Raw genomic sequence first — 24,058 nt, 5'->3', positions numbered from 1 at the left:
GATGAGTCCAAATTTGAGATTTCTGGTTCCAATCGCTGTGTCTTTGATGATCTCTGCATGTGTGGTTCCAACCATGAAGCATGAAGGAGGAGGTGTGATAGTGTGGGGGTGCTTTGCTGGTGACACTGTCAGTGATTTATTTAGAATTCAAGGCACGATTAATCAGCATGGCTACCACAGCATTCTGCAGCGATACGCCATCTCATCTGGTTTGCGCTTAGTGGGATTATTTTATATTTTTCAACAGGACAACCCCAGGCTGTGTAAGAGTATTTTACCCAGAATTAGAATGATGGAGTGCTGCATCAGATGACCTGTCCTCCACAATCCCCCGACTTCAACCCAATTGAGGTGGTTTGGGATGAGTTGGACCGCAGAGTAAAGGAAAAGCAGCCGACAAGTGCTCAGCATATGTGGGAACTCCTTCAAAACTGTTGGAAAATCATTCCAGGTGAAGCTGGTTGAGAGAATGTCAAGAATGTGCAAAACTGTCATCAAGGCAAAGGGTGGCTACTTTGGGGAATCATGGCTTATAATATACTACCTAAACGAAAGATTCTCAATAAGGAATGGTGTTGCACTTGATGGAGGGAACATATAGCCTAGTGGTTAGAGTGTAGAGGCGGCAGGGTAGCCTAGTGGTTAGAGTGTAGAGGCGGCAGGGTAGCCTAGTGGTTAGAGTGTAGAGGCGGCAGGGTAGCCTAGTGGTTAGAGCGTTGGACTAGTAACTGGGAGGTTCCAAGTTCAAACTCACGAGCTGACAAGGTACAAATCTGTCGTTCTGCCCCTGAACAGGCAGTTAACCCACTGTTCCTAGGCCGTCATTGAAAATAAGAATTTGTTCTTAACTGACTTGCCTAGATAAATAAAAATATTTCGATATCCTCTTACACATTGCTGTAGGTGACATCGTGAAAGTGAAGTGTAAGAGAAAAAAAAAATGAAATCAGAAATGTACATTTTAGCAGAGGCTCTCATCCAGAGCGACTTATAGTAAGTTTCATACTGGTCAAATCCATAACCCAGGCATTGCGAGCACCATGCTATACCAACTGAGACACTGTTGATTCAGCATAGTAGGCTTTGGACAACTATGCCTCAATAGCAGAAATCCATTTATTGTCTCCAAACATATTGCCTACCTCAGCCCCTCTTAAATAATTACTCTAATCATTATTAATATTTCTACAAGAAAAAAAAGAAAAAAAAGAAATAATAATATACAACGTGTATTATCTATCATTTTAATTTTTAAAAAAGTATTTAATTATTTTTTTTAACTAGGCAAATCAGTTAAGAACTAATTCTTATTTACAATGATGGCCTACCAAAAGGCAAAAGGCCTCCTGCGGGTACGAGGCCTGAGATGATTTTTAAGTACAATATAAACATAGGACAAAACACACATCACAACACTACACAAAGAGAGACCTAAAGACAACAGCATAGCAAGGCAGCAAATCCTAATGAATCAAATGGAAAAGATCAAAGATAATCAAGTTATAGATTTTAGAGACAATAATAATTGACAATCATGTGTACATCCTAAATGCCTAAAGACGCGGTGTCGTCATTTCCCCAAAGCGTTACTGTTGGTCGGAGGAGGAAGAGTGAGGGAGGGAGGAAGGAAGGAGAGGAAGAGGGACTAGGGCCAAGACACGTAATTCACCCCCTTTCTCTTGGCGCCAATCTGGCGGAGAAAAAAAAACTATTTTGTTTTTTTTTGTCGTTTAGTCAATTTTAGTGTAATCAATCGTGAGCATATTATTTTGTAGCCAGTGGCGCTAGGTAGTTTGCTAAATCGCTATAGCATTTTTACATAATCTTGCCCCCTTTTTTTTCTCACCCCCCCCCCAAGAAACCACATTCACTGAGCGACTAAGTTAGCTAGCTAGCAACAGCAAGACACAGCGGTCGTTTAAAAAAACAACAACAGCGATATGGGGGTGAGTTTTGACCGTCGGTGTTTTGTGAGAAAGACATGTGAACGCTTTTGCATCAAACAAAGACTGTGTCCGATAAATGATGATCCCCGGTGAGCGACGTAGAGAGGGACGGAGGGAATTGAAGGGGCGGCGGACAAAGTCCCAAGTGGCTATACAAAAGCTAGCTAGTTACACAGTCCGCTAACTAACTCAAAAATAACCCCGCGTTGTGATTGCAGTGGCTAGTTTTAACCACTATCGATTGCACCGGTTTTATTTTGATTTGTTGTTGTTGTAGGGGGGAGGGGGGCCCATTGGTACAACGTTGTCCCGTGTGTGTTCATTTCTGGTGCCACCGCTAGCCTAGCTTGCTAGCCACTTCAATTAGCTAGGAATCCATTTTTTAAAAGAACGGTTTCTCATCATAACTACCATAGTTAAGTTGAACCTACACCCTGCTAACTAACCTCCCGAAGTTGTCTCACCTGTTCAGAATATATTTTGATAATGACTAGCTTGATTTTTTTTTTTAGAACCCAAATGCATGTATTTTAGCTGGTGTGGGAAGCAATAGCATAACTAGCTAGCTAGTTTGCCAGTAAGGTATTAAACTAAGTTCCTGAAACGCACCTCTGAAGCTAATAACGAGGCACGTGTTCCCGATTTGCTTCCTGTAAACGAGTGAATGTTGTAGCTGGAGATCCGCTCATTACCACATGCTGACCATACATGTGTTTGTTACTGTTGTTATCACACCAGTCCTTCATTGTCTACCTCTTTCGGGGTATGTAAGGTATAAGGCATTGCACTTTAGTCTCTGAGTGCGCCTGTCATTTAAAACCATGCATTCGGCGTTCCTGTTTTTGTCTTTGAAACACTTGGTGTTGTTGTACACAGGTGTACTAGTCCCTGACTTCACTCGTCATGTTCAAACACATATGCCGCCTTCTGCTTGAAGATTGACCAACTGATATGCACCCCCCAATTCCTCTCCATCTCTCTCTCTCCCCCCTCCATCCCTCTCTCCATCCTCCCCTCCATCCCTCTCTCTCCCCCCTCCATCCCCCTCTCTCTCCCCTCCACCCCCCCCCCCATCTCCCCCTCCACCCCCATCTCCCCCTCCACCCCCCATCTCCCCCTCCATCCCTCTCTCTCTCCCCCCTCCATCCCTATCTCCTCCCCCTCCATCCCTCTCTCCCCCCTCCATCCCTCTCCCTCCATCCCTCTCTCTCTCCCCTCCATCCCTCTCTCTCTCCCCCTCCATCCCTCTCTCTCCCCCCTCCATCCCTCTCTCTCTCCCCCCATCCCTCTCTCTCCCCCTCCATCCCTCCATCCCCCTCCATCCCTCTCTCCCCCCTCCATCCCTCTCTCCCCCTCCATCCCTCTCTCTCCCCCCTCCATCCCCCTCCATCCCTCTCTCTCCATCCCTCTCTCTCCCCCTCCATCCCTCTCTCTCCATCCCTCTCTCTCCCCCTCCATCCCCCTCTCTCCTCCATCCATCTCTCTCTCCCCATCCATCTCTCTCTCCCCCTCCATCCATATATCTCTCTCCCCCTCCATCCATATCTCTCTCTCTCCCTCCATCCATATCTCTCTCTCCCTCCCTCCATCCATCTCTCTCCCCCCATCCATCCATCCATCCATCTCTCTCTCCCCATCCATCCATCCATCTCTCTCTCCCCCCCATCCATCCTTCTCTCTCCCCCTCCATCCATCCTTCTCTCTCCCCTTCCATCCATCCTTCTCTCTCCCCCTTCCATCCATCCTTCTCTCTCCCCCTTCCATCCATCCTTCTCTCTCCCCTCCATCCATCCTTCTCTCTCCCCTCCATCCATCCTTCTCTCTCCCCCTCCATCCATCCTTCTCTCTCCCCTCCACCCTTCTCTCTCTCCCCCTCCATCCCTCTCTCTCCCCCTCCATCCATCCCTCCCTCTCTCTCCCCCTCCATCCATCCATCCCTCTCTCCCCCTCCATCCATCCATCTCTCTCTCCCCCCTCCATCCATCTCTCTCTCCCTCCTCCATCCATCCTTCTCTCCCCTTCCATCCATCCTTCTCTCTCCCCCTCCATCCATCCTTCTCTCTCCCCTCCATCCATCCTTCTCTCTCCCCCTCCATCCACCCTTCTCTCTCCCCCTCCATCCACCCTTCTCTCTCTCCCCCTCCATCCACCCTTCTCTCTCTCCCCTCCATCCCTCTCTCTCTGCCCCCTCCATCCCTCTCTCTCCCCTCCATCCCTCTCTCTCTCCCCCTCCATCCCTCTCTCTCTCCCCTCCATCCCTCTCTCTCTCCCCCTCCATCCCTCTCTCTCTGCCCCCTCCATCCCTCTCTCTCTGCCCCCTCCATCCCTCTCTCTCTGCCCCCTCCATCCCTCTCTCTCTGCCCCCTCCATCCCTCTCTCTCTCCCCCTCCATCCCTCTCTCTCTGCCCCTCCATCCCTCTCTCTCTCCCCCCTCCATCCCTCTCTCTCTCTCCCCCTCCATCCCTCTCTCTCTGCCCCTCAATCGGCTCTCTCTCTCCCCTCCATCCCTCTCTCTCCCCCTCCATCCCTCTCTCTCTCCCCCTCCATCCCTCTCTCTCTCCCCTCCATCCCTCTCTCTCCCCTCCATCCCTCTCTCCCCCTCCATCCCTCTCTCCCCCTCCATCCCTCTCTCCCCCCTCCATCCCTCTCTCTCCTCCATCCCTCTCTCTCCCCCTCCATCCCTCTCTCTCTCCCCTCCATCCCTCTCTCTCCCCCTCCATCCCTCATCCCTCTCTCCCTCCATCCCTCTCCTCTCTCCCCTCCATCCCTCTCTCTCTCCCCCTCCATCCCTCTCTCTGCCCCCTCCATCCCTCTCTCTCTGCCCCCTCCATCCCTCTCTCTCTGCCCCCTCCTCCTCTCTCTCTGCCCCCTCCCTCTCTCTCTGCCCCTCCTCTCTCTCTCTGCCCCCTCTCTCTCTGCCCCTCCTCTCTCTCCCCCCTCCATCCCTCTCTCTCTCCCCCTCCATCCCTCTCTCTGCCCCCTCCATCCCTCTCTCTCTGCCCCCTCCATCCCTCTCTCTCTCCCCCTCCATCCCTCTCTCTCTCCCCCTCCCTCTCTCTCTCCCCTCCATCCCTCTCTCTCCCCTCCATCCCTCTCTCCCCCTCCATCCCTCTCTCCCCCTCCATCCCTCTCTCTCCCCCTCCATCCCTCTCTCTCCCCTCCATCCCTCTCTCTCCCCCTCCATCCCTCTCTCTCCCCTCCATCCCTCTCTCTCTCCCCCTCCATCCCTCTCTCTGCCCCCTCCATCCCTCTCTCTCTGCCCCCTCCATCCCTCTCTCTCTGCCCCCTCCTCTCTCTCTGCCCCCTCCATCCCTCTCTCTCTCCCCCTCCATCCCTCTCTCTCTGCCCCCTCCATCCCTCTCTCTCTGCCCCCTCCATCCCTCTCTCTCTGCCCCCTCCATCCCCTCTCTCTCCCCTCCATCCCTCTCTCTCTCCCCCTCCATCCCTCTCTCTCTCCCTCCATCCCTCTCTCTCTCTCCTCCATCCCTCTCTCTCCCCCTCCATCCCTCTCTCCCCCTCCATCCCTCTCTCCCCCTCCATCCCTCTCTCCTCCTCCATCCCTCTCTCTCCCTCCATCCCTCTCTCTCTCCCCCTCCATCCCTCTCTCTCTCTCCCCTCCATCCCTCTCTCTCTCTCCCCCTCCATCCCTCTCTCTCTCCCCCTCCATCCCGCTCTCTCTCTCCCCCCTCCATCCCTCTCTCTCTCCCCCTCCATCCCTCTCTCTCTCCCCCTCCATCCCTCTCTCTCTCCCCTCCATCCCTCTCTCTCCCTCCATCCCTCTCTCTCCCTCCATCCCTCTCTCTCCCCTCCATCCCTCTCTCTCTCCCCCTCCATCCCTCTCTCTCTCCCCTCCATCCCTCTCTCTCTCCCCTCCATCCCTCTCTCTCCCCCTCCATCCCTCTCTCCCCCTCCATCCCTCTCTCCCCCTCCATCCCTCTCTCCCCCTCCATCCCTCTCTCTCCCTCCATCCCTCTCTCTCCCCCTCCATCCCTCTCTCTCCCCCTCCATCCCTCTCTCTCCCCCTCCATCCCTCTCTCTCCCCCTCCATCCCTCATCCCTCTCTCTCTCCCCCTCCATCCCTCTCTCTGCCCCCTCCATCCCTCTCTCTCTGCCCCTCCATCCCTCTCTCTCTGCCCCCTCCATCCCTCTCTCTCCCCCTCCATCCCTCTCTCTCCCCCCTCCATCCCTCTCTCCCCCTCCATCCCTCTCTCTCTCCCCCTCCATCCCTCTCTCTCCCCCCTCCATCCCTCTCTCTCTCCCCCCTCTCCAGAGGAAGTCAAACAAAGCGAAGGAGAAGAAGCAGGCTCGCCTGGCGGAGAGGGCAGCCATGGATGCAGTGTGTGCCAAGGTGGACGCAGCCAATAAGGTGAGGGGACAGAGGGTAGGGGACCAATAAGGTGAGGGGACAGAGGGTAGGGGACCAATAAGTTGACTGACTTTCAATTTGTCTTTCAGTGATTACTATTTTTTTTTTCGCCTTTATTTAACCAGGTAGGCCAGTTCTCATTTACAACTGCGACCTGGCCAAGATAAAAGCAAAGCAGTTCGACACAAACAACAACAACAGAGTTACACATGGAATAAACAAGCGTACAGTCAATAACACAATAGGGGGAAAAACATCTAAATCAAATCAAATTTTATTTGTCACATACACATGGTTAGCAGATGTTAATGCGAGTGTAGCGAAATGCTTGTGCTTCTAGTTCCGACAATGCAGTGATAACCAACAAGTAATCTAACTAACAATTCCAAAACTACTGTCTTATACACAGTGTAAGGGGATAAAGAATATGTACATAAGGATATATGAATGAGTGATGGTACAGAGCAGCATACAGTAGATGGTATCGAGTACAGTATATACATATGAGATGAGAATGTAGACAAAGTAAACAAAGTGGCATAGTTAAAGTGGCTAGTGATACATGTATTACATAAGGATGCAGTCGATGATGTAGAGTACAGTATATACGTATGCATATGAGATGAATAATGTAGGGTAAGTAACATTATATAAGGTAGCATTGTTTAAAGTGGCTAGTGATATATTTACAACATTTCCCATCAATTCCCATTATTAAAGTGGCTGGAGTTGGGTCAGTGTCAATGACAGTGTGTTGGCAGCAGCCACTCAATGTTAGTGGTGGCTGTTTAACAGTCTGATGGCCTTGAGATAGAAGCTGTTTTTCAGTCTCTCGGTCCCAGCTTTGATGCACCTGTACTGACCTCGCCTTCTGGATGATAGCAGGGTGAACAGGCAGTGGTTCGGGTGGTTGATGTCCTTGATGATCTTTATGGCCTTCCTGTAACATCGGGTGGTGTAGGTGTCCTGGAGGGCAGGTAGTTTGCCCCCGGTGATGCGTTGTGCAGACATCACTACCCTCTGGAAAGCCTTACGGTTGAGGGCGGAGCAGTTGCCGTACCAGGCGGTGATACAGCCCGCCAGGATGCTCTCGATTGTGCATCTGTAGAAGTTTGTGAGTGCTTTTGGTGACAAGCCGAATTTCTTCAGCCTCCTGAGGTTGAAGAGGCGCTGCTGCGCCTTCTTCACGACGCTGTCAGTGTGAGTGGACCAATTCAGTTTGTCTGTGATGTGTATGCCGAGGAACTTAAAACTTGCTACCCTCTCCACTACTGTTCCATCGATGTGGATAGGGGGTGTTCCTCTGCTGTTTCCTGAAGTCCACAATCATCTCCTTAGTTTTGTTGACGTTGAGTGTGAGGTTATTTTCCTGACACCACACTCCGAGGGCCCTCACCTCCTCCCTGTAGGCCGTCTCGTCGTTGTTGGTAATCAAGCCTACCACTGTTGTGTCGTCCGCAAACTTGATGATTGAGTTGGAGGCGTGCATGGCCACGCAGTCGTGGGTGAACAGGGAGTACAGGAGAGGGCTCAGAACGCACCCTTGTGGGGCCCCCGTGTTGAGGATCAGCGGGGAGGAGATGTTGTTGCCTACCCTCACCACCTGGGGGCGGCCCGTCGGGAAGTCCAGTACCCAGTTGCACAGGGCGGGGTCGAGACCCAGGGTCTCGAGCTTGATGACGAGCTTGGAGGGTACTATGGTGTTGAATGCCGAGCTGTAGTCGATGAACAGCATTCTCACATAGGTATTCCTCTTGTCCAGGTGGGTTAGGGCAGTGTGGTTGAGATTGCATCGTCTGTGGACCTATTTGGGCGGTAAGCAAATTGGAGTGGGTCTAGGGTGTCAGGTAGGGTGGAGGTGATATGGTCCTTGACTAGTCTCTCAAAGCACTTCATGATGACGGAAGTGAGTGCTACGGGGCGGTAGTCGTTTAGCTCAGTTACCTATCTATATACAGTATGTACAAATGAGGTAAGATAATGGAGGTAAAGGCAATAAATAGGCCATAGTGGTGAAATAATTACAATTTAGCAATTAAATACTGGAGTGATAGATGTGCAGAAGATGATGTGCACGTAGAGATACTGTGGTGAAAAGGAGCAATAAATAAATAAATAACAGTATGGGGATGAGGGAGTTGGATGGGCTATTTACAGATGGGCTATTTACAGATCAAATGTATTTATATAGCCCTTCGTACATCAGCTGATATCTCAAAGTGCTGTACAGAAACCCAGCCTAAAACCCCAAACAGCAAGCAATGCAGGTGTAGAAGCACGGATGGGCTAAATACAGGTGCAGTGATCTGTGAGCTGCTCTGACAGCTGATGCTTAAAGTTAGTGAGGGAGGTAAGTCTCCAGCTTCAGAGATTTTTGCAGTTCGTTCCAGTCATTGGCAGCAGAGAACTGGAAGGAAAGGAGGAATTGGCTTTGGAATGTACCTGCTGGAGCGCGTGCTACGGGTGGGTGCTGCTATGGTGACCAGTGAAATATACCTGCTGGAGCGCGTGCTACGGGTGGGTGCTGCTATGGTGACCAGTGAAATATACCTGCTGGAGCGCGTGCTACGGGTGGGTGCTGCTATGGTGACCAGTGAAATATACCTGCTGGAGCGCGTGCTACGGGTGGGTGCTGCTATGGTGACCAGTGAAATATACCTGCTGGAGCGCGTGCTACGGGTGGGTGCTGCTATGGTGACCAGTGAAATATACCTGCTGGAGCGCGTGCTACGGGTGGGTGCTGCTATGGTGACCAGTGAAATATACCTGCTGGAGCGCGTGCTACGGGTGGGTGCTGCTATGGTGACCAGTGAAATATACCTGCTGGAGCGCGTGCTACGGGTGGGTGCTGCTATGGTGACCAGTGAGATATACCTGCTGGAGCGCGTGCTACGGGTGGGTGCTGCTATGGTGACCAGTGAGATATACCTGCTGGAGCGCATGCTACGAGTGGGTGCTGCTATGGTGACCAGTGAGATATACCTGCTGGAGCGCGTGCTACGGGTGGGTGCTGCTATGGTGACCAGTGAGATATACCTGCTGGAGCGCGTGCTACGGGTGGGTGCTGCTATGGTGACCAGTGAGCTGAGATAAGGCGGGGCTTTACCTAGCAGAGACTTATAGATGACCTGGAGCCAGTGGGTTTAGTGACGAATATATAGCGAGGGCCAGCCAACGAGAGCATACAGGTCGCAGTGGTGGGTAGTATATGGAGCTTTGGTGACAAAATGGATGGCACTGTGATAGACTGCACCCAATTTGTTGAGTAGAGTGTTGGAGGCTATTTTATAAATGACATTGTCGAAGTCGAGGATCAGTAGGATGGTCAGTTTTACGAGGGTATGTTTCACACCATGAGTGAAGGATGCTTTGTTGCGAAATAGGAAGCCGATTCTAGATTTAATTTTGGATTGGAGATACTTAATGTGAGTCTGGAAGGAGAGTTTACATTCTAACCAGACATCTAGGTATTTGTGCTTGTCCACCTAGTCAGAACCGTCCTGAGTAGTGATGCCGGACGGGCGGGCGGGCAGGTGCGGGCAGCGATTGGTTGAAGAGCATGCATTTAGTTTTACTTGCGTTTAAGAGCAGTTGGAGGCCACGGAAGGAGAGTTGTATGGCATTGAAGCTCGTCTGGAGGTTTGTTAATACGGTGCCCAAAAAAGGGCCAGAAGTATACAGGTGTCGTCTGTGTAGAGGTGGATCAGAGAATCACCAGCAGCAAGAGCGACATCATTGATGTATACAGAGAAAAGAGTCGGCCTGAGAATTGATCCCTGTAGTACCCCCATAGAGACTGCCAGGGGTCCGGACAACAGGCCCTCCGATTTGACACACTGAACTCGATCAGAGAAGTAGTTGGTGAACCAGGCGAGGCAATCATTTGAGAAACCAAGGCTGTTGAGTCTGCTGATAAGAATGTGGTGATTGACAGAGTCGAAAGCCTTGGCCAGGTCGATGAATACGGCTGCACATTAATGTCTCTTATCGATGGCAGTTATGATACCGTTTAGGACCTTGAGCGTGGCTGAGGTGCACCCATGACCAGCTCTGAAACCAGATTGCATAGCAGAGAAGCTATGGTGAGATTCGAAATGGTCAGTAATCTGTTTGTTAACTTGGCTTTCAAAGACCTTAAAGGCAGGGCAGGATAGATATAGGTCTGTAGCAGTTTGGGTCTAGAGTGTCTCCCCCTTTGAAGAGGGGGATGACTGCGGCAGCTTTCCAATCTTTGGGGATCTCAGACGATACGGAAGAGAGGTTGAACAGGCTAGTAATAGGGGTTGCAACAATTTCGGCAGATAATTCTAGAAAGAGAGGGTCCAGATTGTCTAGCCCAGCTGATTTGTAGGGGTCCAGATTTTGCAGCTCTTTCAGAAATCAGTTATTTGGATTTGGGTGAAAGAGAAATGGGGGAGGCTTGTGGCTGTGGGGGGTGCAGGGCTGTTGACCGGGGTAGGGGTAGCCAGGTGGAAAGCATGGCCTGATGTTGGATAATGAGCATTTTTCTACCTCCTCAACCCTATTGGTCACTCCCTTCCCCCGGACCTTCTTCCTCCCTCCTGACCGTCTACCCCCCCCACCCCGACCTTCTTTTAAGCATTTTGAAAGGGAGGTTTGGACAGGTGTGTGGAATCAAGGAAAGATATTAATTGAAAAAGAGCTCCAGTTTTTCATGATTGTGTGACTGCATCTGACTGTAGCTCATACGTCTCTCTCTGTTTCTCTCTCTGTCTCTCTCTGTGTTTGTGTCTCTCTCTGTCTCTCTCTCTCTCTCTCTCTCTCTCTCTCTCTCTCTCTCTCTCTCTCTCTCTCTCTCTGTCTCTCTCTCTCTCTCTCTCTCTCTCTCTCTCTGTCTCTCTGTCTCTCTCTCTCTCTCTCTCTCTCTCTCTCTCTCTCTGTCTCTCTCTCTGTCTCTCTCTCTGTCTCTCTCTCTCTGTCTCTCTCTCTCTCTCTCTCTCTCTCTCTCTCTCTCTCTCTGTCTCTCTCTCTCTCTGTGTCTGTGTCTCTCTCTGTCTCTCTCTCTCTGTCTCTCTCTCTCTCTGTGTCTCTCTCTCTCTGTCTCTCTCTCTCTCTGTGTCTGTGTCTCTCTCTCTCTCTGTGTCTGTGTCTCTCTCTCTCTCTGTGTCTGTGTCTCTCTCTCTCTCTCTGTGTGTCTCTGTCTCTCTCTCTCTGTCGGTCTCTGTGTCTGTGTCTCTCTGTGTCTCTCTCTGTGTCTCTCTCTGTGTCTCTCTCTGTGTCTCTCTGTGTGTCTCTCTCTCTCTCTCTGTGTCTCTCTCTGTGTCTCTGTGTGTGTCTCTCTCTGTGTCTCTCTCTCTCTCTCTGTGTCTCTCTCTCTCTCCTCCCACAGCTGGACGACCCTTTGGCTGCTTTCCCAGTCTTCAAAAAGTATGACAGAAACGGGTGAGAGATTGTCCACCTCTATTACTATGGGTGTTGTCTAATTACTCTGGCTGATAAGTGGCCACTGACTCTGGCTGATAAGTGGCCACTGACTCTGGCTGATAAGTGGCCACTGACTCTGGCTGATAAGTGGCCACTGACTCTGGCTGATAAGTGGCCACTGACTCTGGCTGATAAGTGGCCACTGACTCTGGCTGATAAGTGGCCACTGACTCTGGCTGATAAGTGGCCACTGACTCTGGCTGATAAGTGGCCACTGACTCTGGCTGATAAGTGGCCACTGACTCTGGCTGATAAGTGGCCACTGACTCTGGCTGATAAGTGGCCACTGACTCTGGCTGATAAACAGAGATTGCTCAGCTAACTGCTCTATTGATCTTCCAGATTGAATCTCCAGATCGAGTGTAAGAGAGTGTCCACTCTCAACCCCATGTCTGTGGAGTGGGCCTACGAGCTGACCCGGACCAACATGCAAACACTGTAAGGAGGGAGGGAGGGAAGGAGGGAGGAGTGATGTCATTGGGGTGATGGTGAAGGGCGTGCTTACTACAGGTTTTCGGAGAGGCTTTACAATGTTTTTGGAGGAGAACGACCGCGAGGTGGTCCGTTCTCTGATGACTTTAGAACAGGACATTGTACTCCAAAATAAAACGACGACAACTAAAATATAACCCCCCCTTCCAGACATGAGGCCAATATCACACTGTCCATATTATCAGTGTTCCATTGAGCGTTATCACCTGATGTGGCTAGAAATAAATGGGCTGAGGGTTGACCGTCTGCATGTACCCCACTGTGCTAATCATTAGCTAGATGAACTATATCAACAGGCTAGTGTAATGTTTAGTTAGCAACATATTGAAGACATGGACCCCCCCCCCCCCCGCCCCGCTAAAAACACTGCTTCTAAAATGTCTTGGATTTGATAAATAAGTATAGTATAGTAACACTAAGAAGCTCAGTGATCCTCTTTTTCAAAATTGATTTGGAAGGAGTTACTTACCATGGGCATTGACTGTTGTGTACAATGACTGGAATGAATATTCCTCTCCGTGTGTGGTACTGTAATTTGAATGCTCCCGGAGAGGAATATTATTTTGCCGCGTGAAGTGCGACAGGCTTGAACGACTGAATTGGTCAATTATTCTGCTATATGGGCTTGTCTGATTTTGTGCTATAAATTACTTATGTTGTTGGTTCTGGAAATTCAAATAACCAAAGGTACCGGCGTCTCGGACCAGGCGGTACCCAGCCCGATTTAACTCCTGCTAACAGTCTTTACCCAATCACAACAAACTACTCACATTCCATCCAATCACGTAGGCCAGTGCTTGACATCTGACCTCTATGCTGCAGGTATGAGCAAAGCGAGTGGGGATGGAAGGAGAGAGAAAAGAGGGATGAGATGAAAGACGAGAGGGCGTGGTATCTGCTGGCTCGAGACACAGACTCCTCCCCCGTGGCCTTCTCTCACTTCCGATTCGATGTCGAGTGCGGGGAGGAGGTGCTATACTGGTAAGGGGGTTGTCACGGTCTCCTTTTACAGGAAGTGGCACTGACTGTTACTATAGCCACAGAGAGAATGACCCAGATATTTTGCTGGGTGTGTATATGTGAACCGTCCGGTCGACGTTTCCACTCACTACCAAATGCAGCCTTGCAAAGGTATCCACTGACCTTGGTGTTTTTCCTATTTTGTTGCATTACAACCTGTACATTTAAATCAGATTTTTATTTGGATTTCATGTAATGGACATTACACAATAGTCCAAATTGGTGACATGAAATGAAAAAAATTACTTGTTTCTAAAAAAATAAATACAAGTTTAAAAAAAAATGTAAGTTTTTAAAAACGGAAAAGTGGTGCGTGCCATATTTATTCATCCCCTTTGCTATGGAGCTCCTAAATAAGATCTGGTGCAACGAATTACCTTCAGAAGTCACATAATTAATTGAAGTCCACCTGTGTGCAATCTAAGTGTCACATGAGCTCAGTGTATGTATACACCTGTTCTGAAAGGCACCAGCGTCTGCAGTACCTCCAAGCAAGCGGCACCATGAAGACCAAGGAGCTCTCCAAACAGGTCAGGGACAAAGTTGTGGAGAAGTACAGATCAGGTTTGGGTTATAAAAAAATAAATATCAGAAACTTTGAACATCCCACGGAGCACCATTTAAATCCATTATTAAAACATGGAAAGGATATGGCACCACAACAAACCTGCCAAGAGAGGGCCACCCACCAAAACTCACGGACCAGGCAAGGAGGGCATTAATCAGAGAGGCAACAAAGAGACCACGGATAACCCTGATGGAGCTGCAAAGCTCCACAGCAGAGATTGGAGTATCTGTCCATAGGACCACTTTAAGCCATGCACTCCACAGAGCTATGGAAGATTGGCCAGAAAAAAAGCCATTGCTTAATTAAAGAAAATAATAAGCAAATGTTTAGTGTTGGTCAAAGGGCATGTAGGAGACTCCCTAAACATATGGAAGAAGGTGCTCTGGTCAGAGGAGACTACAATTGAGCTTTTTGGACATCAAGGAAAAAACTATGTCTGGCACAAACCCAACACCTCATCACCCCGAGAACATCATCCCCACAGTGAAGCATGGTGGTGGCAGCAGCATGCTGTGGGGATGTTTTTCATCGGCAGGGACTGGGAAACGGGTCAGAATTGAAGGACGGATGGTGCTAAATACAGGGAAATTCTTGAGGGAAACCTGTTTGTTTTCCAGGGATTTGAGACTGGGACGGAGGTTCACCTTCCAGCAGGACAATGACTCTAAGCGTACTGCTAAAGCAACACCCCCAAAAAAAAAATCATTTTTAATTCCAGGTTGTAAGGCAACAAAATATGAAAAATGCCAAGGGGGTGAATACTTTGGCAAGGCACTGTGGTGATGAGAGGAAGCCCAGTGGCCGGCAGTGGGAGAAGATGGAGCGAGAGATTTTGGCCAACATTCTGCACATTTTCCCATCGATAAAACGTTTGCTCTCAATGATCTGTTATGAACAGTGGATAAACTTTTGTTGACTTTATCCTTTGCCAAAGTTGATTTTATTTTTTATATATATATATATATATATATTCTTTGAGTGCAAGAGTGAATTGAGTTAATGCACACTTCAGAGTAGGTCTTCCCTAGCAGAAATATGCAAATATATGCTAGAATGTGCCAATAGGATCTCACTAGCTCGTGCTTGGTTCTGCCCACTAGGATTCATTAGCTCTCATTGGAAACAACTGGCTCATCTTGGGTTAGTTATTAGCATCTTTGCTATAGGTAGTAGTATTGAAATGTTATTGTATAGTACAGTTTACTTTTTTGTTTATTTAAAAAAAATGTTTCCTTGTCTGAGGCTCCTGCCCTATGGTGATCTCCTGTTCTGCAGTGTGTGAGGCAGCTTGTTGTTCAAGTAAACCCCCTGAGCAGGACACTAGTCGAAAGAGCCTTATGCTTCATTACATCTTGTAAATGTGAGCACACGTGAGGGGGGGAAATCTCCCTCCAACTGGTAATTACTTGTTGGTAACATCCCCCCTTTTTTTTTTAAGAGTCTTTGATACGACTTAACCCGGGGTTGAACCTCGGCCAGTGTTGTTGTGGTTTAAGAGTCTTTGATACGACTTAACCCGGGGTTGAACCTCGGCCAGTGTTGTTGTGGTTTAAGAGTCTTTGATACGACTTAACCCGGGGTTGAACCTCAGCCAGTGTTGTTGTGGTTTAAGAGTCTTTGATAGGACTTAACCCGGGGTTGAACCTCAGCCAGTGTTGTTGTGGTTTAAGAGTCTTTGATACGACTTAACCCGGGGTTGAACCTCGGCCAGTGTTGTTGTGGTTTAAGAGTCTTTGATACGACTTAACCCGGGGTTGAACCTCAGGCAGTGTTGTTGTGGTTTAAGAGTCTTTGATAGGACTTAACCCGGGGTTGAACCTCAGCCAGTGTTGTTGTGGTTTAAGAGTCTTTGATACGACTTAACCCAGGGTTGAACCTCAGCCAGTGTTGTTGTGGTTTAAGAGTCTTTGATACGACTTAACCCAGGGTTGAACCTCAGCCAGTGTTGTTGTGGTTTAAGGGTCTTTGATAGGACTTAACCCGGGGTTGAACCTCAGCCAGTGTTGTTGTGGTTTAAGGGTCTTTGATAGGACTTAACCCGGGGTTGAACCTCAGCCAGTGTTGTTGTGGTTTAAGGGTCTTTGATAGGACTTAACCCGGGGTTGAACCTCAGCCAGTGTTGTTGTGGTTGTTGATGTGTGTTGTGTTTTTGTAGTTATGAGGTCCAGCTGGAGAGTAGGGTGCGGAGGAAAGGACTGGGCAAGTTCCTCATCCAGATACTACAGCTCATCGCCAACAGGTACAGTACATAACAAAACTATTAATCGCAATGTGCAACAATTTACAACATTTTTTTCCTGAGTTCATGGAAGGAAATCAGTCAATGGAAATACATTCATTAGGCCCTAATGGACAGGGGGGAATATGGATTTCTTTGGGGGTGTAGCCTAGTGATTACAGCGTTGGACTTGTAACCGAAAGGTTGCACGGTCGAATCTCGGAGCTGACGAGGTAAAAATCTGTCGTTCTGCCCCTGAACAAGGCAGTTAAGCCACTGCTCCTCGACCCAACATTGTAAATAAGAATTTGTTCCTAACTGACTTGCCTCGTTAAATAAATGTTAAATAAATCTATGGATTTCACATGTTGTGTTTATATTTATGCTCCGTGGATATACACTATCATTTGGCCTGCCTTGTGACATCACCAGGTGGTAAAGAAGTTAACAGACCAATAGGAAAGAGTTCCAAACTATGGATATGATGAGATGGAGGACAGAGAGGAGAAGAGGTGGGTGGTGGAGTTTTGGCCTGCCTTGTGACATCACCAGGTGGTAAAGAAGTTAACAGACCAATAGGAAAGAGTTCCAAACTATGGATATGGTGAGATGGAGGACAGAGAGGAGAAGAGGTGGGGGGTGGAGTTTTGGCCTGCCTTGTGACATCACCAGGTGGTAAAGAAGTTAACAGACCAATAGGAAAGAGTTCCAAACTATGGATATGGTGAGATGGAGGACAGAGAGGAGAAGAGGTGGGGGTGGAGTTTTGGCCTGCCTTGTGACATCACCAGGTGGTAAAGAAGTTAACAGACCAATAGGAAAGAGTTCCAAACTATGGATATGGTGAGATGGAGGACAGAGAGGAGAAGAGGTGGGGGGTGGAGTTTTGGCCTGCCTTGTGACATCACCAGGTGGTAAAGAAGTTAACAGACCAATAGGAAAGAGTTCCAAACTATGGATATGGTGAGATGGAGGACAGAGAGGAGAAGAGGTGGGGGGTGGAGTTTTGGCCTGCCTTGTGACATCACCAGGTGGTAAAGAAGTTAACAGACCAATAGGAAAGAGTTCCAAACTATGGATATGGTGAGATGGAGGACAGAGAGGAGAAGAGGTGGGGGTGGAGTTTTGGCCTGCCTTGTGACATCACCAGGTGGTAAAGAAGTTAACAGACCAATAGGAAAGAGTTCCAAACTATGGATATGGTGAGATGGAGGACAGAGAGGAGAAGAGGTGGGGGGTGGAGTTTTGGCCTGCCTTGTGACATCACCAGGTGGTAAAGAAGTTAACAGACCAATAGGAAAGAGTTCCAAACTATGGATATGGTGAGATGGAGGACAGAGAGTGGGGGTGGAGTTTTGGCCTGCCTTGTGACATCACCAGGTGGTAAAGAAGTTAACAGACCAATAGGAAAGAGTTCCAAACTATGGATATGGTGAGATGGAGGATAGAGAGGAGAAGAGGTGGGGGGTGGAGTTTTGGCCTGCCTTGTGACATCACCAGGTGGTAAAGAAGTTAACAGACCAATAGGAAAGAGTTCCAAACTATGGATATGAAGAGATGGACAGATTTGCTTTAAGTTTCAAACTAAACTGAACAAAAATATAAATAAAACATGTAAAGTTTTGGTCCCATGTTTCATGAGATGAAATATTAAAAGATCCCAGATATGTTCCAGATGCACAAACAACTGATTTCCCTCAGATGTTTCCATCCCTGTTAGTGAGGATTCCTCCTTTGCCAAGATAATCCACCCACCTGACAGGTGTGGCATATCAAGGAGCTGATTAAAACGGCATCATCATCATTACACAGGTGCACCTTCTGCTGGGACAAATGCCACTGAATTATTGGGGACAATAAAAGGCCACTTTAAAATGTACAGTTTAGTCACACAACACAATGACACATATGTCTCAAGTTGAGGGAGTGTGCAATTGGCATGCTGACTGCAGGAATGTCCACCAGAGCTGTTGCCAGAGGATTAAATGTTCATTACTCTACCATAAGCCGCATCCAACGTTTTTTAGAGAATTTGGCAGTAGGTCCAACCGGTCTCACAACCGCAGACCACATGTAAACACGTTAGCCCAGGACCTCCACATCCGGCTTCTTCTCCTGTGGGATCGTCGGAGGGGTTGTGCTGAGTAGTATTTATGTCTGTAATAAAGCCTTTCTGTGGTGGAAAAACTCATTCTTATTGGGTGGGCCTGGCTCCCAAGTGGGTGGGCCTATGCCCTCCAGGGCCCACCCATTGCTACACCCATGCCCAGTCATGTGAAATCCATAGATTAATTTTAAAGAAATAAGTTAACTCAGTAAAAACAGACATTTTTCCATGTTGCATTTATTTTTGTTCAATGTAGTTCCTCATCCATATACTGTAACCCATCACCAACTCTCTGCCTCTCTCGCTCTCTCTCTCTCTCTGCCTCTCTCTCTCTCTCTGCCTCTCTCGCTCTCTCTGCCTCTCTCGCTCTCTCTCTCTCTGCCTCTCTCGCTCTCTCTCTCTCTGCCTCTCTCGCTCTCTCTCTCTCTGCCTCTCTCTCTCTCTGCCTCTCTCGCTCTCTCTGCCTCTCTCGCTCTCTCTGCCTCTCTCGCTCTCTCTGCCTCTCTCGCTCTCTCTCTGCCTCTCTCGCTCTCTCTCTGCCTCTCTCGCTCTCTCTCTGCCTCTCTCGCTCTCTCTCTGCCGCTCTCTCTCGCTCTGCCTCTCTCGCTCTCTCTCTCTGCCTCGCTCGCTCTCTCTCGCTCTCTCTCTCTGCCTCGCTCGCTCTCTCTCTCTCTCTCTGCCTCTCTCGCTCTCTCTCTCGCTTCTCTGCCTCTCTCGCTCTCTCTGCCGCTCTCTCTCTCTCTCTCTGCCGCTCTCTCTCTCTCTCTCTCTCTCTGCTCGCTCTCTCTCTCTCTCTGCCGCTCTCTCTCTCTCTCTCTGCCGCTCTCTCTCTCTCTCTGCCTCTCTCGCTCTCTCTGCCTCTCTCGCTCTCTCTGCCTCGCTCGCTCTCTCTCTCTGCCTCGCTCGCTCTCTCTCTCTGCCTCGCTCGCTCTCTCTCTCTGCCTCGCTCGCTCTCTCTCTCTGCCTCGCTCGCTCTCTCTCTCTCTGCCTCGCTCGCTCTCTCTCTCTGCCTCTCTCGCTCTCTCTCTGCCTCTAGCACACAGATGAAGAAGGTGATGTTAACAGTATTCAAACACAACCACGGGGCGTACCAGTTCTTCAGAGAAGCTTTACAGTAGGTTTCTATAGCAACATCAACAGCCTGCTTCTCAGCGTGTACAAACATGATTTTGTTCTTTTAGAGATCACTGTTGGTGCTGTACTCAATCCACTCTTCCCTTCTTCTTTCTACCACCCTTTTATCCCTCACCAGGTTCGATATCGACGACACCTCCCCCAGTATGTCTGGTTGTTGTGGCGACGACTGCACCTATGAGATCCTGTCGCGGCGGACCAAACATGCCGAGGCCCAAGCCGAGGCCCAGGGGCACAGCCACGGTGGAGGAGGGCACTGTGGAGGCTGCTGCCACTGAGGGAGCCTGTTCCTATTTCACCACTTCCTGCCCACTTCCTGGTCCCACGCTCTAGAAGCTGCCCCTCGTCCGCTTCTCTGCTCATGAGTTATTACTGTACCCAACCTCCAAACGCCCCAAAATCCCTGGCCCCCTCTATATCCCACCCTCTCTCTCTCATCCGTATCCCTCTCTTTCTCTCTCATCCGTATCCCTCTCTTTCTCTCTCATCCGTATCCCTCTCTTTCTCTCTCATCCGTATCCCTCTCTTTCTCTCTCATCCGTATCCCTCTTTCTCTCTCATCCGTATCCCTCTCTTTCTCTCTCATCCGTATCCCTCTCTTTCTCTCTCATCCGTATCCCTCTCTTTCTCTCTCATCCGTATCCCTCTCTTTCTCTCTCATCCGTATCCCTCTCTTTCTCTCTCATCCGTATCCCTCTTTCTCTCTCATCCGTATCCCTCTTTCTTTCTCATCCGTATCCCTCTCTTTCTCTCTCATCCGTATCCCTCTCTTTCTCTCTCATCCGTATCCCTCTCTTTCTCTCTCATCCGTATCCCTCTCTTTCTCTCTCATCCGTATCCCTCTTTCTCTCTCATCCGTATCCCTCTTTCTCTCTCCATACTATTTCAGTCTTTGATAAGTTAGGAATCTGCTTGTGCTCTGTCTAGGCAGCCACCTCTTCAACAGCTTTCTGAACTGTCCCAAGGCTCCATCCCAATAATCCTAATGTGCGATGTGTTAGCCATGCATTCTGAATGGTAAAATTAGGATGGATTGTTGGGACAGAGCCCCACAAATGTATTTCTCTTAGTTTGATCAGGTGTTCTGTAGATAGTCTCTCTCTCTTCCCCAGAGCCTCTGATCCGTTTCAGTTGATCTTCTACAGTATTTTTAAATGCTGTCTGATGGCAGGAACACCCGTTGTTCCTACATTTTTGTAGAGCGACGTGAGAGATACATATATACACATTACCAGTCAAAAGTTAGGACGTCTGATCATTTGAGGGTTTTTCTTAATTAATTTTTAAAAATTTAAAGTTCTACTTTGAAGAATAATAGTGAAGACATCACTACTATGAAGTAACACATGGATTCATGTAGTAACCTGATTCACGCAGTCTCCTCTGGACAGTTGATGTTGAGATGCGTCTGTTACTTGAACTCTGAAGCATTTATTTGGGCTGCGTGAATCAGGCTGGTAACTAATGAACTCATCCTCTGCAGCAGAGGTAACTCTGGGTCTTCCTTTCCTGTGGCGGTCCTCATGAGAGCCAGTTTCATCATAGTGCTTGATGGTTTTTGCGACTGCACTTGAAGAAAGTTTCAAAGTTCCGTATTGACTGACCTTCATGTCTTAAAGTAATGATGGACTGTCGTTTCTCTTTGCTTATCTTGGTCTTTTACCAAATAGGGCTATCTTCTGTATACCACCCCTACCTGGTCACAACACAACTGATTGGCTCAAACACATTAAGAAGGAAATAAATTCCACAAATGAACTTTTAACAAGGCACACGTGTTAATTGAAATGCATTCCAGGTGACTTCCTCATGATCTGGTTGAGAGAATGCCAAGCGTATGCAAAGCTGTCATCAAGGAAAAGGATGGCTACTTTGAAGAATCTCAAATATAAAATATATTTTTTGGTTACCGTGTGTTATTTCATAGTTTTGATTTCTTCACTATTATTCAACCATGTAGAATTTTTTTATTTTTTTTTTTAATAATAAATAATGAAACCCTGGACTGACTTAGGTGTCAACTTTTGACTGGTACTATATATACACACACACGCAGTACCATATATATAATATAGTGCACTACTTTTGAACAGGGCCGTAGGGTAGTAATTGTTGCCATCTCTGTTACGTACAGAAACCTTCAGGGTATAGTGGCTGGCAGATCTGGGTTGCCAGATTGAAGGGTTTCACAAACCCACCTCTGTGCTGTGTGTCTGTATCCCACATGGCATGCTAATGCCCATAGGTCTCTGGTTAAATGTAGTGCACTAAGGAATAGGGTTATATTTGGGATGTCTCCCCAGTGACCGGGAAGATACTCAACACTGGCATCTCACCCAGGCTCCAAGTTTAATGCTTTATTAAAACAACAAAGAAACAAAAAAAAACGTTGACATTTTTTCTTGTGTATTGTATAAAGATAAACTGTCAGGTAAGTACAATCACTCGTTTTGTTTTCTACTTTCCAACCAGATAATATTCTACAGACCATGTCTGTCTCAGGTTCAAATCCCAACTGACACTAACAACCATCTCTTCTTCGTGTTTCTTAGCAACTATGTTACGGTCAAATAGTTTGGGGGAAAAGAAGACGCCCCTAACCACAGATCTAGTATCAGATTTCCCAACCTCAAATTTTACTTAGTCCTGGACTAAAAAAAATGAATGCTTTTAAATCCAGGACTAGGCTTAATCTCGGTCTTGGAAACCGGCCCAGGGGGAGTGACAACGTTCCTCACCTGAGATCAGTGGTTAGTTAGGGCATATAAATGGAAGTCCTAAAATGGTCATAGGCTTCTTCTAGAAATCCAATTTTTATAGGTCAGAGGCAACTTGTTTTAGCACCAACTCTGTTGGGATGTGGGGGCAGGGTGGTTAGGGTTCTGATCCCAGATCTGTATCCGCTACCTGGATTGGTGGCTTGGGTCAGGTGGTGCGGGGACCGCTTTTGTTTAAATTGAAAATCCATTTAGTTTAGGGAATAAACGTTTCTTTATAATTAGGAAAAAATTAATAAATCGGACTTTAGTATGACCTGTTTGAATATTTTCCCTCATGATCAACTCTCTTATTTGTTTCTATCGATCATTGTCTCCTGTCTGTATATAATCTGTTACAGATTCATTGGATTTGTTTCTATTTGCTTTTTACAGGTAAAACAATTGTTTAGGTTTTAAAAAATGACATTTAAACTCAATGTTGGACAATGAGTGTACCTGTCCTGTGACTGATTTCATTATTAACTGACAACGATGAAAGGAGGGGAAAAAACGAAACGGTCATTTCAACCTTGTCAGTGTTTTATTTGTATGTTACAAATAAAGGGAACTTGTTTGACTACTGTTCCAGTTGTCCTGGTTTATTATATATTTAGTTTGATGTAGTTACCATAGTTACCGGTGCGTAAATCCAAAATGCCACCATATTCCTTAAATAGTGAACTACTTTAGACCAGATCATTGTGGGCCCTGGTCTAAAGTAGTGTAGTATTTTCTGTTTTTTATCAGTCCAGTGAGACCAGTTTTTTTTTTTTTTTTCACAGATGAGCCCTGAATTAACAGAAAATATACACGAAATATAAAATGCAAGCAGAAATATAAGCACTCGTTCAAAAAAAATCAGGTCCTCAATCAGCTTTCTGAATTGCCGTAGAGGAACCCGAACATCAAATTTAAGATTGTGAAAATTGTTCCACAAGTAACATGCAAAAACTTTAAGCTGATTTACTCACCAAAGGACTTTCCAGAGTGTTCCACTCCAGAGACCGGGGTGGAGACTCGTGTCTGTAGTGATGATGTTACTGGGGGAGTTTTCCACTCCAGAGACCGGGGTGGAGACTCGTGTCTGTAGTGATGATGTTACTGGGGGAGTTTTCCACTCCAGAGACCGGGGTGGAGACTCGTGTCTGTAGTGATGATGTTACTGGGGAGTTTTCCACTCCAGAGACCGGGGTGGAGACTCGTGTCTGTAGTGATGATGTTACTGGGGAGTTTTCCACTCCAGAGACCGGGGTGGAGACTCGTGTCTGTAGTGATGATGTTACTGGGGGAGTTTTCCACTCCAGAGACCGGGGTGGAGACTCGTGTCTGTAGTGATGATGTTACTGGGGGAGTTTTCCACTCCAGAGACCGGGGTGGAGACTCGTGTCTGTAGTGATGATGTTACTGGGGGAGTTTTCCACTCCAGAGACCGGGGTGGAGACTCGTGTCTGTAGTGATGATGTTACTGGGGAGTTTTCCACTCCAGAGACCGGGGAGACTCGTGTCTGTAGTGATGATGTTACTGGGGGAGTTTTCCACTCCAGAGACCGGGGTGGAGACTCGTGTCTGTAGTGATGATGTTACTGGGGAGTTTTCCACTCCAGAGACCGGGGTGGAGACTAGTGATGATGTTACTGGGGAGTTTTCCACTCCAGAGACCGGGGTGGAGACTCGTGTCTGTAGTGATGATGTTACTGGGGGAGTTTTCCACTCCAGAGACCGGTGGAGACTCGTGTCTGTAGTGATGATGTTACTGGGGAGTTTTCCACTCCAGAGACCGGGGGAGACTCGTGTCTGTAGTGATGATGTTACTGGGGAGTTTTCCACTCCAGAGACCGGGGTGGAGACTCGTGTCTGTAGTGATGATGTTACTGGGGAGTTTTCCACTCCAGAGACCGGGGTGGAGACTCGTGTCTGTAGTGATGATGTTACTGGGGGTTTTCCACTCCAGAGACCGGGGGAGACTCGTGTCTGTAGTGATGATGTTACTGGGGAGTTTTCCA

At 48.2% G+C, this 24,058-nt stretch overlaps 1 protein-coding gene across 1 annotated transcript; it reads left to right on the top strand.

The window, feature by feature from the left end:
• The first annotated feature begins 1,610 nt into the window (after window positions 1–1,610).
• Window positions 1,611–22,632, top strand: naa40 (N-alpha-acetyltransferase 40, NatD catalytic subunit). Its single transcript, XM_065025239.1, has 8 exons — window positions 1,611–1,946; window positions 6,217–6,312; window positions 11,663–11,715; window positions 12,100–12,195; window positions 13,072–13,230; window positions 15,993–16,076; window positions 19,199–19,276; window positions 19,415–22,632. The coding sequence occupies exons 1-8, from the start codon at window positions 1,941–1,943 to the stop codon at window positions 19,572–19,574; spliced, it is 732 nt and encodes a 243-aa protein (XP_064881311.1). The 5' UTR covers window positions 1,611–1,940; the 3' UTR covers window positions 19,575–22,632.
• The last annotated feature ends 1,426 nt before the right edge of the window (window positions 22,633–24,058 follow it).

Source organism: Oncorhynchus nerka, linkage group LG12 (genome assembly GCF_034236695.1).
Source record: "Oncorhynchus nerka isolate Pitt River linkage group LG12, Oner_Uvic_2.0, whole genome shotgun sequence".
Taxonomy (NCBI): domain Eukaryota; kingdom Metazoa; phylum Chordata; class Actinopteri; order Salmoniformes; family Salmonidae; genus Oncorhynchus; species Oncorhynchus nerka.
The sequence above is the reverse complement of the archived record's forward strand: the minus strand, read 5'-3'. Positions and strand labels throughout refer to the sequence as shown.

Excerpts from the sequence above, each read along its gene's own strand:
- naa40 (XM_065025239.1), top strand. Across the intron at positions 11,716-12,099 it reads AAAAAGTATGACAGAAACGG|ATTGAATCTCCAGATCGAGT; the intron begins GTGAGAGATTGT and ends TTGATCTTCCAG. Across the intron at positions 16,077-19,198 it reads CTACAGCTCATCGCCAACAG|CACACAGATGAAGAAGGTGA; the intron begins GTACAGTACATA and ends CTCTGCCTCTAG.